Genomic DNA, 16154 nt, shown 5'->3' with positions numbered 1-16154 from the left:
TCATCTATATCAATTATTGTTTAGCTGTAGATGTAGAGTACAGCCGAGAGCGAGCATAAATGTTATTCGGTGCAATGGCCCTTTAAAACTTCTGACAAAAAGCCCATATGATCCTCGTGCTCCAATCACCAATTCCTACTGCAAAAGCAGCCTCTGCATTTTTGTCTGTGCGAATGCTAGCACGGCGAAAAAACACCGAGGGGAAGGAAAACTGAAGAAATGTGAAAACCCAGCGTACGGAGCCACACGGCGAGCGGAAGTCCGGCTATAATGGATTTAGTCGCGCACTCTTGCGTTGCTCGCGATATCGGATCAAAATGGCAAGTAGACAACGTCCATATTTTTAATGTCTACATGTTATCTCTTGTTATTTTGAACGACTTAGCTAGGCCGACGGAAACTTAAAGTAGTTTGTCCCGGGATGCGTCTGACTTCTGCATGTGTTAAATAGCAATAATGTTAAACCGCGTAACGAAGTTTGCAACTTGTACGGATAGCGCCGACGGAGACGGACGTTGGATGGTTTACAAGAATGCAGTGACCACAATAGCTACATTGTTGCATTTCAAGAGTTAAATTCCCTCACTTCAAGGATCGGGTCGCGACTGGTGCATTTTTGGACATTGATGTGCATCACGAATTTAAAGTCCAACGCACTGTTATATTTCATTTCGATTTAAGAAATGATATTGTCAGACATAGAAAAAGTTTTAAATCCAGCTTTCTCTCTGCTGTTTTCATGTTTAGCGATAGCTAGAGGGCGAGGTGACGGTCAGGGTTGAGACAGGTCATATTAGGATACGTCATTAAAAATAAGCATGTGCACTGAAGCACAGTCGCGCTGTAATCCTGTGGCCCGCTCACATCTGGAAGCCGGTTGATATTTGGGTCAGGTCACTGCTTGATAGCCCTGTCTGTTTGACCTCGAGTTCACTTGACTTTTTTCACATGACCCAGCACGTTTTCCATTATTTCTTTTTTCACTTTTGTTGTTGACGCAGGTAGTATTTCAAATTGTTCAGGGTTCGTCTTGCCTGTTGTTGGCAACTAGTTTGAACTCAAAGACCTTTATTATGTCTCGGTGAACGCATTCGTCTCTTAACATGGTTCAATGCAGATAAGAAAATCCACGGAAAACCATGGACACAAAAGTTGTCTAAATATGCTTATCAAAAATAATGTAAATTTCCAAAGTGAAAAAGTCATGAAAACTGGTTCATCTGATTTTTCTCTTGCGATAGTGTTAAGTTCATTCTGTTAAATGAGGTATGGTCTTAACCTATATGATTAAAATTTGATATTAATATTTTTTTCATTACAGACAAAATGACAAAAACCGAGCCATATTTGCACTTCCTGTGCACATTGGGTCTGACTTCATAGGCACACATACGTTTACAATATAACCTTTACATTGACTGCACTGTAAGTTGGATCAAAGCGTGTCATTTAAATAAATCCCTAAGTTTGCCTCTTTTTTTAAGACAATATGAATGTTTTACTCTGTACTGAAATAACTAAATCCAAGTGCTTTTAGTGCTTCAGCCTGTAAAAAAAGCATCATGCTGAGGGGTTTTATGTAACCGTTCAGGACATTCCTGCCCACCCTTGACTTTGAGGCTTCGTTGTGTCTCAGTGTTCTGCTGTTGGGATCACTTAAATCCATGTGACAAGTGCGTCTAGCACGGCTCCCAAAATGCAAATGTTTATAAATTCCCTATAGATGAATTAAAGAATATTATATTCTATCGATGTATATGCATGCATATATTTAATATATATATGACAACCTGGTCCCATAATGAGATTTCTTTTTTTTATTGTGCAGTCCAATTCATAGCATTCAGACTGTAGTTGGTTTGCTTTGATTTGAGCGTGATAACGTAATAAAAAAACATAATTTTAGGTAACCAAATGATCTCATTTTGGAACCAAACTTTTCATATATACTGTGTTGTTTTCCATGTGATTAATCATGTGGGAGTCCGCCGTTATGTGGGAGTTTTTTGAACCCATGACATTTCCGTTGAACGTTTAACTAAAATGGGAGAACATATTTTTCCCTTCACTTTTGGATCTGCAGGATGAAATCACCACACATTTATTTCCTTGGCCTTCTACACAGTCACGGGAATTTTCTTTTTGTTTGTACTTCTGTGTCAGTGATGTTTGTCTGGTTCTGTTCCTTGCGTTGCTGCATACTTAGGTCACAATCTGTAGATGGAGTTGAGTTGCCCCCCCCCCCCCCCCCCCCGAGTAGAGGTTGCAGATCTGTGGTAGTTTGTGTTGTATGTGGCGGGGACATGCCAACTCCACAGGCTCTTCTCTTGGACAAAGCTCCTGCTTGCACAGCTCAGCCTCCTGGCAGTCCTACTCCTGACATGGTAACCTAACAGATCGTTGTTCGCGGTATTAATTGTTCAATTCCTGCATGAGTCAAGTTCAGTTTCAGACAAAAATGCTCCAAAGAATACCCGAGTGTAAGGTAAATGCAAACAAACTGAGTGCAAAGTAAACTGAAGCATCTATTTAGTGTTGTTGTTTGCCATTTCTGTTAATTTCAAATATACATCTTTGTATCCTTAGCACTGTCACATAGCGTGTTTGTGGCTGATGGTTTTGACTGTGTATATACGGTCTCTTTTATGAAAATCTGATTTCTCCCACCTTGTCAAGCACAGTTTTTATTAGAGGCAGATGCACAAGAGGTAAAATCCTTTGTTTGTTTGTTTGTCTGGCTCAATTTCATGCCCCGCTTGGCACATAATATTTCAAACCACAATTCGGTTGCGTCGGTTGCATTAACATATAGATAGAAATGGCAAGTCTTCTAAATATATCTGCCTTTGTCGGCACAGAAAAGGAACAATGAATCGTAGACGTTCCCTCGTGGCTCGTAATGAAATAAATGTTGTATGAAGATAACAGTATGCAAAGGTTATGAGGAATGCTTAATTCCTTAATGTTGCCATATCAATGATTTTGATTTAACATGACACAGTCCTAGTTGAACTCCGTGTAGCTTTCTGATTTCTTTATTTATTGATCGATTTTTGTAAATTTGATCTTGCAGTTGCTGAGTAGCGTTTTCTGGACGCACCAAAACACCACAGAATACTCCAGCTGTCTCCTGCTTTACTGAAACTTTTGGAAGGTGAGTGATGCTGGGTGTCTTTGCAGACAGTGTTTGTTGGCCTTTAATCTGTTATGGCATTCATTAGCTGCTGAACCTGAAAAAAACAACTGACGGGGAGCTCCATCCCTTATCACTTATTCTGCTTGAACTTGGTAATTGGATGTAGGCATGGATAACACCCTTATATTCACTATTTGCTTATCTAAGGGAAAATATTTAATAAATCTACTTTAGTTGTACAAGGTTTTCACTATGTATAACCTTTTGCAGTTTTGTAGCATGTGCATAAAAATCAGGGTCTTCTTACCTCAATTTATAATTGCAAGTTTATAATAATGATTTATAGTATGAGATGTCAGGCCATGTCATTTTTACATCATTTGACTTCAACCCCGGTAAAGCTAATGTATCCTGCAGTTTTATGTTTCAAACAGACGGCCGATAAAGAGCAAATGTTTCAGATTGCAGCTTTTCAAAATATAAAATCAAATTCAAGGAACAGTTTGACCGAAAATGAAAATTCTGACATGATTTAGTCACCCTCAAGTTGTTTCTTTGTTGTGTTGAACACAGAGAAGGATATTTGGAAGAGTGCTTGTATCCAAACAGTTCTTGGCCGACATTGACTGCCATAGTAGGAAACATTTCGTTGTAAATTTGGAAGTAAAATGTAGAAAAAATAGCAAACAGTTCTGAGGCACTTTGACTACCATTGTCATTTTTCCTACTATGGTAGTCAATAGTGGCCAAGATATGTTTGGTTACATTCATTTACTAATGTTTACAAATACAACCTTATTGCAAAGTATTACCAAAAGTGTTTAAGAATAAATGGGCAAATCTGTATTCCAGGTTTAATGTTATTCTTCTAATAATGACTTTAGTTACCCTTGCCCACCACAAATATCCAAATGCCAAAAGGCAACCTAGTAACGCTAAAGCTTCTTTTTATGCTAGTTACATTTAAAAGCACTACACAATAAACCATTTCAAACAATTGAAGTGGAACTCCAGCTGTGACAGATGTGAACAGATTTCTCATAGAAATGCACTGCACCTTCTCTGCGTCTTTGCTTTGCTTCTGTTTTAAACATTACTTACCACATCCCTCAGCGCTAGTCACACATCTGATCTGCGCAGCAGCGAACAGCTCTTTGAATGAAACTGGCATGTGTAATGAGGGGTGTTAATTGTTCAGGAGGCTTTTTTCAGTGAAATTATACTGTGGTTTGTGGCAGCATTTATCAGATGTTGCCTGATCTGAATGGGTGAGAAAACTAAAATGCTTGTTTCTGTGTTGGAGAGAAATCTTTCTTTCGTTTTCACACACACTCATACCCATAACTGAAACACACACACAGGCCGTAAGTCATCGTTGTGCTGCTGCGATGGCTGTAAGTGTCTGTCTAGCTCAAGGTCAGGACTGCATGTGTATCCTGACTGGTTTGTGGAGGCATCAGGCAGGCCACACACATACCCACAGACACCCAGGGCATCTGTTTTTCAATGTCACTTATCTCCGTGTTCTGAAGGCTGATTCCTCATCTTGGATGGAGGCTAATGTCAGGGGACAGGCGGTGCATGCGGTATACAAATCAGATGAAAATACTGAAAAATATGAGAAAAATTTATTGTTGTTGAGAAAAGGCTGGTCAGTGGTCATTCCTAACTGTGCATATTGTCTGTGACAGAGAGACTCCAGATGCTAAGTCATTGCTTGGCATCTGTTTATGACTGATGCGGAAACAGTGGCAGATAGCTTTGTGTCTGCATTTGAAACTTCCTCTCAGGCTGGCAGCACAGGAAGTGGATGAATCCAGAGGGCATGAGGATTGTGATTCGTCTCTTTATTAGCTTCCTGATTACATTTCCTTGATAATGCTAGTTTTTCATGAATACAAAGTGAGCGAAAGTCCCAAGAAATTTAGGCAAAAGTTAAAAGAGTCCTGTTGGTATGTGTGTAGTGGAGACGAATCTCTCAAGAAGTTTTTGGTGATGTGCTGATTCTGAAAATAATAAATTAATGTTATATTCTTATTTTCTTGCTCAAATTGTTGTTTAAATGTGCAATTTGGTTATTTTTTGAAGGATCTATTTTTCAGAAATGCAATATAATATAAATAACTATGTCTTCAGGGGAGTATAAAGACCTTACATAATGAAGCACTATGTCTACATATTCCTCGGGTCCCCTTACGTGGAATTCGTCATGTTGTTTCTACAGTAGCTCGGAACGGACAAACTGCTCTACAGAGCACATTTCTTAAATACGTTATCTCCTTCGGCGAAGAGGTGAAAACTTGACGACATCTTAGTTATGTATCAGCCACAGTAGTGCTTCGAAAGGGAGAAGGGAGAGTTGGGGTGAGCCATAGGTTTCAATTCACAACCTCACCACTAGATCCCGCTTACTTTCATACAATTGACCATTAAAACCTGTGTTTAATATTCTTTCTTTGATGTAAAATGAAGCAGATTGGAAGAATGTTTACAGTGCCTTCTCAAGATTTTGGTCTGGATATGCTTACACCGTGTCTACACCAGACGCAGCACGGTGCAATGCGACGCGCCAAATACAATAGAACGCATTAGAACCCATTAGGCTATACAGTAATTTTTCTATTTCGCACAACGTGACAATCCCATTAGAACAAGCTGTGTGTCACGCCCAAAGAGAGAGAGAGAGAGAGAGAGAGAGAGAGAGAACTCATTTGAAGAATTTCATGAATTTTGTCAATGAAAAATGTTTGGTCAACTATTTCAATAAAACAAATAGGCCATGATTCAGGAAGTATCATAACACATATCATAGCCGCAGTCTCTTGCTAGGATACAAAGACGAAATCAGTTATTCTCTACTGAGTTGAGAAGTTAGTGACTGATGACTTTTTCCCCTTAGTTGTGAAGTCTCATCCCAACGAGAACGTAAACCAAGTTTCCTCCTCACTCAAATATTGGAGATTCAGCATTTCATGTCCAAGTCTCTCTCTCTGTTACTTTCATTTGTTATTTTCTGTAGTGTCTGCTCTTGTTTAATGCTGAGTCAGAGTGTCAGACTTTTAAGTCGATGTCTTTTGGGATTAGTTTAGATTTTTCATTCTTTTAGTATCTCTGCCAATTCTGAGTGGGATTCGGGCTGGCACGGTGCATGCACGGGTTCTTCAGGGTGTCACTCATGTCTTTTAGACCCGAGGATTTCTATTTTTCAATCTGACAGTGATGTTGTCCCTTTATTTGTGCTCTGTGAGTCTGTGGTAACAGATATTTGGTGCAGGATGCACAAAATTGTAATCATTATCACAATAAAGCAATATTGATATTTATTGATATACATCTTCGATGTGACACTACTTTATCTGACTCAAGAGTAAGTACAAGTTTAATTCATACACTAAACACTGCAGTGTATTATTTTGAATGGGTATTTAGATTTTCTTTCAGTTCTGTTAGATAGACCTAACTGAAATTGTAATGTAATTGTTGTGAAATAAGTCTATTTATTAGCAAAACATTTGACAGTTATACAGTTAAAATGGGAATAATACATTCAAACCGTATATTCTACTGGTCTTATAAAGGTTATTAAAGTTTATCAATGATTATCGATACAGAAAGATTTGAACATTATATAATTTATAGGTGTGTTGAATTAGTTTACCAATGTGTTTGAGCTTTTTTCTTTTTGACTTTCCTACGCAGTCATAAATGACAAATCTTCCAAAAATAACAATACAAATATAAATCAAGTTGTTATGTGGTTCGGTGGTCTTCTCGGAACAAAAAAAAGAAATGCAACACATTGAGTGAAGCAGCTCCCATGAAATGTGCACAGCTAGCCGGATTAGCTTGAGTCATTTCACCAACACTGACACTATTTTGGTCAAAACCTCAGTCAGACGTTATTTTCTGTTTCGCTCACAGTTTTACCAAATTCCTGTGGTCTGTTGCTGTGGTTCTTTCAGTGTACTTTGTGGTATTGAGTCCTGTAGTGTTGATGAAATTGAGCAATTTATCGAAAGATGTTGAGAGGTTGATGAGTGTTCTTCACAGTGGCGGCATTGTTACAGGAAAACTTTCAGTCATCCCTTAAACATACTGTTAATGTCATCATTTCCCTCATGTTGTAACCTGAATCATTTTTTCTGTGTACACAAAGTAAATACTGCGACATGTCAATAATGACTAGATTTTTGTGTGAACTGCATTGGGTCAGTTACAATAAAGTGTCTTCGTGCTGTGTTTTGTAGGGTCCACTTTCATCATTTCCATAATGTTTTGACATGAAAGGCTACTGGGGAATCTGTCGGGTGGAATTCTAGCATTATTTCCTGCTCATAACCATTTTGAAATGAGAAACGGACAAGTCTCTCTTGAGACGTTTCAGCTGAAACGGTAGATTTGATTTGGGAGGTGTGGTAAATAGTGCAGTAAAGACAGCAGACGATTTCACAGAAGTGAAAGTCAACGCAGGGTAGATCTTGTTCTCCCCACCGTTCTGGCGCTGTGGTTGGCGTCCTCGGCCAAGTGCATACCAGCCGGCCTGGCCAACAGCCCCGAGTCACCTCTTATTGCAGTAAAGCAGCAAAAGCAGTTTCTGTCGTACAGAGCTCAGCTTTATGAACCATAATGAGAAGCTGTGTATCTAATGACAGGTTTGTTTATTACAGGTTTGGTCAAGGTCATTCGTAAGAGTTGACAATGAGCGAGCTGGTGAAATACTGTGCGTTGTGAGATGAGTTAAATGTATAGTCAGATTCAGCTTTTTAAAAACAAGAGCAGATTGTTTATTTGATGGTAAAGAATTCATATTTTTTATCCAAAGACCTGCACATGCACTTCATAGAACTCCTGGGTTTGCTGTTTAGCGTTTAGAATTTTACTTAATCTGAACTGAAATCCTCAAAAATCTCCAAACCTATAAAAGTGCTCGAATGGAAAGAATAGCACATGATGGAACTATGTTGAATCTCAGTCAATCATATCTCTCTCATTATCTGATAAAAATCATATTTTCTAGGCTTAAGTGCATATGCTTGCCGTAAATTATCAAGGCGTTCCACAATAGACCAAACGCAGACGTATCTGGTGCAGCCTGCAGATTTCCAAAAAGGATTTTGACATGTGGCCGCGGTGAACGTCTGTTGGATGTGATCTGATTTTAAATAAGACTCCATGCTGTCAACCATACCCCTGTATCTGAATAATAATTTTGGGTGACATTTAACTAGATCGATCTGACTTGTAATGCCCTGCAGGTCCTGAAAATAAACTCATTCTGGTTACTGAGAGAATAAGGAAGACCTCTGAATTCTGCAACATGTTAGTCACAGTAAAAGTTAGAGTAAACCGTCTGTAAAGAATTGTTGTGATATTTTCTCCCTTTGCTTCTCACATTTATTGTTTTCTTGATGGTGTTTTGTCTCACGCATAATGATAACTGTTGTGACACGGGACGCGGGAGAAAGAGGCTAATGGTTAGTGCAAAACTCTGAAAGTCAATGTGCTCGAGATGCTTCTCGATCTCTACTCTACATGCTATGTCTCTCTCTCTTTTTCCTTTTCCTCTGGAGTTTTTAAGAGATGATGTCCGGATCGAAACCTTGTCCTTCCTGATCTAAAATAAACTAACCTTGAGAGCAGAAGTGGAGGGCGTAGCTGCAGTTTTAGCGTCTTAATCTCTATTGGACTTTGTTAGATGATGACGATGATGTTCAAGGCAAAATTGTTTAAGATTATGGTGTTTAATGTAAAGACGGCTCATTTTGATACATTGTTATGTTAATGTTAGATATTTGTGACCCTGTCAGAAATATCTTTTGACATTAATACAGGCTACATTACGACAGATAATACAGACATTAATACAAGTCTCATAATCCTATCATAATTTTATAAAATTAAATAAAATACGATTATGAGCAATTGAAAGTAGTAGTAAAATGTCAAAAAATAGATCAAAATAGTGTTTCTTTAGCTGTAAATGATTGTATGTCCAAAATAAGAGATGTAAAGTATTATTTTTACTCTAAAGGATCAAGTATCTTTTCTGGGTTTACCAGTGTTTTTACTTTGGAAATTGTTTACTTCCATAAATAATAAAGCATAGCCTATATCATACTTCAATAAATTTCAAAAAATATTTTTTACGTGCTTTTAAAAAGTTGAAAAATTGACATGTATTTATCAAATTTAGTTGGAGTAAGAAGTATAATATATGCTTTATAATGTAGTAAAGTAACATTTAAAGTAAGAACTTGGAAAATGTACCAGAGTAAACATACTTAAAAACTTTATACCTCTGTTTGAAATTAAAATATTCATTTAAAATATTGAAATGAACTAAATACTGAAATGAATGACTTTGAATAAAATGAGGGATTTTATGGATCCTACATTTGATTATTTTGCAGAAAAAAGTCAATACCAGAAGTAGCTTCCTAAATATCAATTTAAAGATATTAAGGTTTTATTACAGATATTTAAGTCCACATGAATTGCGATCATTTTACTAGTATTCTAGCGTGTTTCCAAGGCTTGCATTTTTTTACTGCAAATTGATTGGATATATAAACAGGCGTCACATTTTGAAATAGAACTGCAGCAGACTGACAGTAGAAGGGGAGGAGTTAACGGATGCTATGCCCAAGCCGTCTAACTTACATCATTTGAGATACATAGTCACTAGTGTATTTTTTTATTTTAACAGATGATTATGAAGGTATAAGAATTAAAAAAAGAGAATGACCCACACTCATGAAAAAATAGGAATTGTAATTTTCATTTAACTGGGACTTTAAGGTTTCCAGTCATTTAATACTTATTACATTATTTAGAATGCTTTTATGTAAAAAACAATAAATCATAAAATAATTTCTTGGGTTTTTACAGGCAGTGTAATTTTATGAGCGGGGTGATGTAGCTAAAATAGAGAACTTTAGAGTTACCTGCTTTTTATTATATTTATTCATTATGGGCGGTATTAAAGGGTGATATTATTATCCTACTAGTACAAATGTATGCTTTAGAAGCCTATCAACTTATAAACTATAGCATAATTCAACTTCCTTGCAAGCATTTTGTTTTATAATAATTGTCCTGATATTCTGTTCAAGTTTTATTCTGTGGGATAGTTTTTAAATACTTTCAAGATGTATACCTGATGACATTCCCATTGTGTTTTCTCTGTGCCAGCAGCAGCTCATAGCGGAGACAACCACAGCCCCTCCTAAGTTTCTCTGGTGGAGAATGCAGCACTGCACTTTACCCCTTTAATGGACAGACTGAATGGACATCATCTCTACAATCCAGACGTGGACCTTGTGCTGGAGTGCCTCTATATATTTATCACCCCCAAGGGTTTACTGGCTTCCCACAAGCCTGTTTACCAGGCCCTCGTCTTCAAGGACGGACGATCACATCACTTAAACCTGGCCTTTGATGTGTTGATAAGCCAGGGCCTTAAGAAAACTTTCAACATCTGTACCTCCAGGCTTGAGGTCTTTCAGGTCCGGCAAGCACCCATCGTGCTCCAGATGAGTGATCCAGCTAGTTTCTGCCACAAGCTCCTCATTAGCCAATCGTTCGGCTCAGAGATGGCTCACACTGAGGGCCGGGGCAATGCCTCATCCAATCAAACATACCCAGAGATTAAAATGAAAGAAATTGAGACAACATACACACAGCAAGGAAATGGCACTTTATCATTGCTAAGAGAAGACAGTGGAGTCAGTAGGTCAACGCACCTCTCGGTATCCCATACACATTTACCTGGTGTCCAGATGCATCAACCTATCCCACAAGCCAAGCACTTTTACAAGAAAGAGGACAGTGGAGGGGGAGTGGCTAGTGGAGGAGGGCGGGGCTTTTGCACAATGGAGGGAGGGGCTGAAGAAGTGGGACCCCAAGATGGTTCTGTCTCCTTTAATAGAGAGCAAATAATTGTGGAGGTCAATCTCAACAACCAGACTCTAAATGTGTCTAAAGGATCTGATGGCAAGGGTATCACCTCAAGCATCTCAGCCCTTCATCCTCCTAGTATGGAGGAGGGTAAGGAACAAGATGATGAAGATGCTAGCCAGGATGAAGGAGAGTACGAACATGAAAAGGAAGAAAGCGATGAAGAAGATGAGGAAGAGAACGACCTCAATTTTCCAGAGGTGGGGCACGCCAGCATGGAAAGACCTCAGCGTGCCTCGAGAATACAAACAGGAATGAAAGCAACAGTCACCATGAGGCAAACACTCATCGGCAAGGTGCTAACAGAAAGAGGGGAGGGGAGGAGAAGAAAAGAGCAGGAAAGTATAGGTCAGAAGGTGAAGCTTGAGGAGAAGCAGCATTTTTCTTGTAAGAAGTGCCCTCGTGTTTTTAACAACCGCTGGTATCTGGAGAAGCACATGAACGTCACTCACAATCGCATGCAGATCTGTAACAAATGCGGAAAGCGCTTTCTACTGGAGAGCGAACTGCTACTGCATCATCAGACCAACTGTGAGAAAAGCATACAGGTACACAAAACTGTCTCCATGCACTTGAACCCTTTCATGCATGAATTATAACAACATCAGACATATTTTTCCACTTTTTATTTTCCACTGGACATCTGAAGAGGTGACTTTTTGAGTGTATTTGATGATGCACTAGTCCACCTTATAATGGTTGATGGGCAACTATGCCAACAAAACCCATTTTATAAGAAATCGTTTTTTGATGGCTGTCCACTGTAATGATGACCTCTATGCATGAAAAGTGTTAAAACGGTTAAAATTGTCCTTTGGGATATTTATCCTTTTAGATTACAAGCAGTTCTTGGTAGTTGAACTCTGTAAATCACATTTTTGTTTTCCATGGAGCCCAAAGGGAATGTCTAATGGAGTTCAATCAGATCCTCTGATCTCTTATAGTGTGTGACCTGTGGGAAAGCTTTTAAGAAGCTGTGGTCCTTACATGAACACAACAAGATTGTCCATGGATATGCGGAGAAGAAGTTCTCGTGTGAGATCTGTGAGAAGAAGTTCTACACTATGGCTCATGTCCGGAAACACATGGTTGGTGAGTACAGGGTCTAGAATTGCAGTTTGATGGTTTGTGTTCACACATTAGTGCACTTAATAAGTGATTTGAGGATTTAAAGTCTATGACAAGATTGACATTTAATTTGAACAACCAATGGCTCACTTCACCCCTACCTTTCGAAGCATCACGGCGGCTTTCACAGGCCAAAGATGTCATCATGTTTTCGCTTCTTTGCCGAAAAAGATAACATATTTACGAAGCACACCACTTTGTCTGTTTAGGGCTACTGTAGAAACAACATGGCGAAATACATGTCAGGAGACCCACGGTATATGTAGATAGAAATAGCTCATTCTAAGGTAATAAAACATAACGCTTCATTATGTTAGGTCTTTATACATCTCTGAAGACAAAGTTATGTATATTGTATACAGTTCCGTTAATAGATCCTCCAAAAAATTACTCACTGGACCTTAAAGAGAACCAAAATGTTTCTTCACATTCCTCGTATTGTTCACAAATGAACAAAGCTCTATTTAAACATCAAAGCACATTTCCACCTGTCACAGCTAGGTGTCAGTCAAGATAAAGCCGGCCTGTCCAAAACACAAGTGCTGCGTCCGAAATCGCATACTGTGATAGTACGTACTGAAGTTTAATAAGTAACTACCTAACGGCCGTTAAAACAGTACGTTCCGTATAGTATGGGTAGTATGAATATATTTCCGACATACTGCGTCCGCCATGTTTTATGGTCATGTGACCTGTATGCTCTTTGACCTATGACGTATTAGTAACAACCTACACGTGTGCGTTGATAAAAACATAATTTAGTTACGAGAAATTCATTTATTGCCGCTTACATTAAAAACGGACGTCCGCATTAAAGTTTTCCACTTCATTCATTTGATGACCATGGCTCAGCTTCCGTGGCATCATGGTGTAGATAAGTGTCCATCCGATCCACACTCACAAATCTTGGCAGTAGTAGACCATCCCGGTATTTCTCGCCTACTGTTTTTTGCATACTTTCGGACATGCTATTAATGCTTTCCTCTAGCTCAGTGGTAAGATCATTGCGTTAACAACACAAGGTTGTGTATTCAATCCCAGGGGATTGCAGATACCTATGTATAAATGTATAGGATAATGCTATGTAAGTTGCTTTGGATAAAAGCGTCTGCCAAATGCCTAAATGTAAATGTATTAATGACTCGCACTCATTTTCGCCTACCATATAGTATGGAAGTAGCCGATTTTTGTTGGGGAAATAGCTTAACCTTCAGGCAGAGGTAAAGCACACCCTGGTCCCGCTCATTCTGCCGTACTGTACTTTCATCTCCTGAAGCCTGATCTTCCCAGAGCATGCTCAAACACAATGGTGAAATAGGCAGCTTTCTGCTGTGCAGGTGGGAAGGAGCCACTAAGACCTTGCTTTGCCATCCAGAACAGACAGAGGCAAACACAGAGGGTTTATTGTTTACACACTGCTGACTGCAGAAAGGAAATGTCTAATGTAGAAGAGCTTCCTTTTAGCAAAACTCACTTAAATTCTCCTCAGGACAGCATATGACATTTACTCATCTGACCTAGACAAGCAAGCATTTATTATAATATAGCGTCCTTCTTGTACGCTGATAATACGCTGTAAAATGTTTGATGAGGTCTGATGCAGAAATGTTTTTTGGGAAGCCTCTGCTCCTTATGCAACTCAAGCTCAACACTGTTCGCTTTGTTTAAATGATTCATATCCAACTTAAATGTTTTCTTTGATATAACATGCATTAAGAGAGTACATAAAGTTGTTTCAATGCATCTGGGATCCCCAGCTCACACCAAGGACATGCCCTTCACCTGTGAGACATGTGGGAAGTCCTTCAAGCGCAGCATGTCTCTTAAAGTGCACTCACTTCAACATTCTGGAGAAAAACCCTTCAAATGTGAGGTGAGTTCATAACATCCTCACCTTTCGGTTCACGCACACGCGGTCTTTGAGATGAACAGAACTCATTTGAATGTATTGTGTTCTGTAGAATTGCAGTGAAAGGTTCCAGTACAAATACCAGCTGAGGTCACACATGAGCATCCATATCGGACACAAGCAGTTCATGTGCCAGTGGTGTGGGAAAGATTTCAACATGAAGCAGTACTTTGATGAACATATGAAGACTCACACAGGTATGAACCCCAGCATTCACCCACAGCTGTCGTGAACGTAGTTAATATAGTTTGGTCTGTATGTATGTACTATATGCAACATATATCGTTCATGTTTGATAAACAATTATGATTTCCATAATTCAATGAGAGGATGAGGGAAGTTGTTTATTTTTTCATTTCTTCATTTAGCAGATTCATTTATGAAACTTTTCAAAGGGAGCATTTATAATTTGATGGTCTAAACTATGGTGAAAAAAATAAAACCAGACACAAAATTTATACAAAACACTATATGTTATACAGTAGTGGCCAACCAAGTGAAACGTTTATTAAGAAAAGACTACAAAAAATTACCCCAAAACATGATCCGGAAAAAATTGGTCAGTGTTTTTTATGGAATTATTTATTATTATAAAAACCCACATTCTCCTATACGCTGTAGCTTGTTTTTTTGCAAAATAATTTTGCCGATTAAACATAAATATAAACATTTGTATACATATGAAGAGTTAATTTGTAAATACACACCAATCCATAAAAAAATCAGTTTTTTATTGTGCATATCAAGTAATATCTAAAAAACTGCAGTTGGGTTGTTTTGATTAAGTGATAACTAAAAAAAGCAGCTAACTAACACAATAAAAACATCATAACATAATAAAGAACATGATTTTTGATATTTTTTTAAGTGAGTTATTTGTTTTTTCAATTTATCCATATTTATATATGTTTTGTTCATATTTATATTTAGTAGGTTTTATACAGCAAATTTGATGTGTTCCATCTTTCTTTTGTGCTGTAGGAGAGAAACCATATATCTGTGAGGTCTGTGGAAAAAGCTTCACGAGCCGGCCCAACATGAAACGACACCGGCGCACTCACACGGGTGAGAAGCCTTACCCCTGCGATATCTGCGGCCAGCGTTTCCGTTTCTCAAACATGCTCAAAGCCCACAAGGAAAAGTGCTTCCAGGTCAACAACCCCATGGAACCTGACCCAATCTCTCTGGGCCTGGACCCCACATCGAATGATTTTGACACAGCCAATCAGATACCAAGCCAGCACTTGACTCCTCCCAGTGAAGTGTCCGGTCACCACCAGGTCAAGTCTATCTCGTTTTCCTTCGGACATCCTATCGTAAGTGTCCCTCCTCCGCCACTGTTTTCCACTGAAAGGGTTAATTCCAGTAACAACTAAATTGGTTTACTGTGTGAAACCCAAAGCTTACAGTAGCTGAACTGACTCCCCGTGAGCTTTGTGCTATGTAGACATGTCAAGCGAAGACTGTTATCAACAGTGTGCGACACTGAATATTCCTTATAACTGTTCACATATATTATTCTCATAGAGATATTTTATATACTGTTAAAATAAGCTTGCATTATAGAACAAAACCATTTTCTCATCATTTTTGTTGTGTGTTGTGTGAGCTGCAGGATATGCATTTACCTTTTTACATCCTCTGGCTACAGACTTTCATTCTTTATCGGTTCAGTCGAGTTGATATTAGACATTTGAGCAAAAGAACACATTATTATAAAACATAAACTGTATAAAGGCCATTGCACATAGAGTCAGAAATTTTCGCACGTTAAAAAATAAATTCGACCTCACGTTGTGTAAAACTCAAAATATTTCTGTCCGTCACTGGGTCTGATTTCCTGCGTTTTTCGCTTCCGGTGCAAGCATTTTGAGAGGCATTTTGACATTCAGAGACACCGTAAAAACGAGCGCCTTATTAAAAAAAACGCATACGAACATTTCGTACTGTATGTGCAAAGACCTTAAGAGCTGCAGATGTGTACTGAATTCTAACAGCAGATGGCGCTGTGTGAGATGAACGTCA

General features: G+C 38.6%; 1 protein-coding gene across 2 annotated transcripts; it reads left to right on the top strand.

The window, feature by feature from the left end:
• The first annotated feature begins 40 nt into the window (after nt 1-40).
• Nucleotides 41-15532, top strand: zbtb47b (zinc finger and BTB domain containing 47b). 2 transcript variants are annotated; one of them, XM_079487657.1, is made up of 7 exons: nt 41-320; nt 3074-3154; nt 10331-11640; nt 12037-12184; nt 13978-14093; nt 14182-14326; nt 15111-15532. In XM_079487657.1, exons 3-7 carry the CDS (start codon nt 10408-10410, stop codon nt 15503-15505), a joined length of 2037 nt encoding a protein of 678 aa, XP_079343783.1. In that variant the 5' UTR covers nt 41-320; nt 3074-3154; nt 10331-10407; the 3' UTR covers nt 15506-15532. The 2 variants fall into 2 exon arrangements, with proteins under 2 accessions (XP_079343783.1, XP_079343784.1); XM_079487658.1 differs by having other exon boundaries at nt 10328-11640.
• Nucleotides 15533-16154: the final 622 nt, after the last annotated feature.

The sequence above is a fragment of the Barbatula barbatula genome (assembly GCF_947034865.1).
Source record: "Barbatula barbatula genome assembly, chromosome: 23".
NCBI lineage: Eukaryota > Metazoa > Chordata > Actinopteri > Cypriniformes > Nemacheilidae > Barbatula > Barbatula barbatula.
This window is presented reverse-complemented; position numbering and strand designations above follow the sequence as displayed.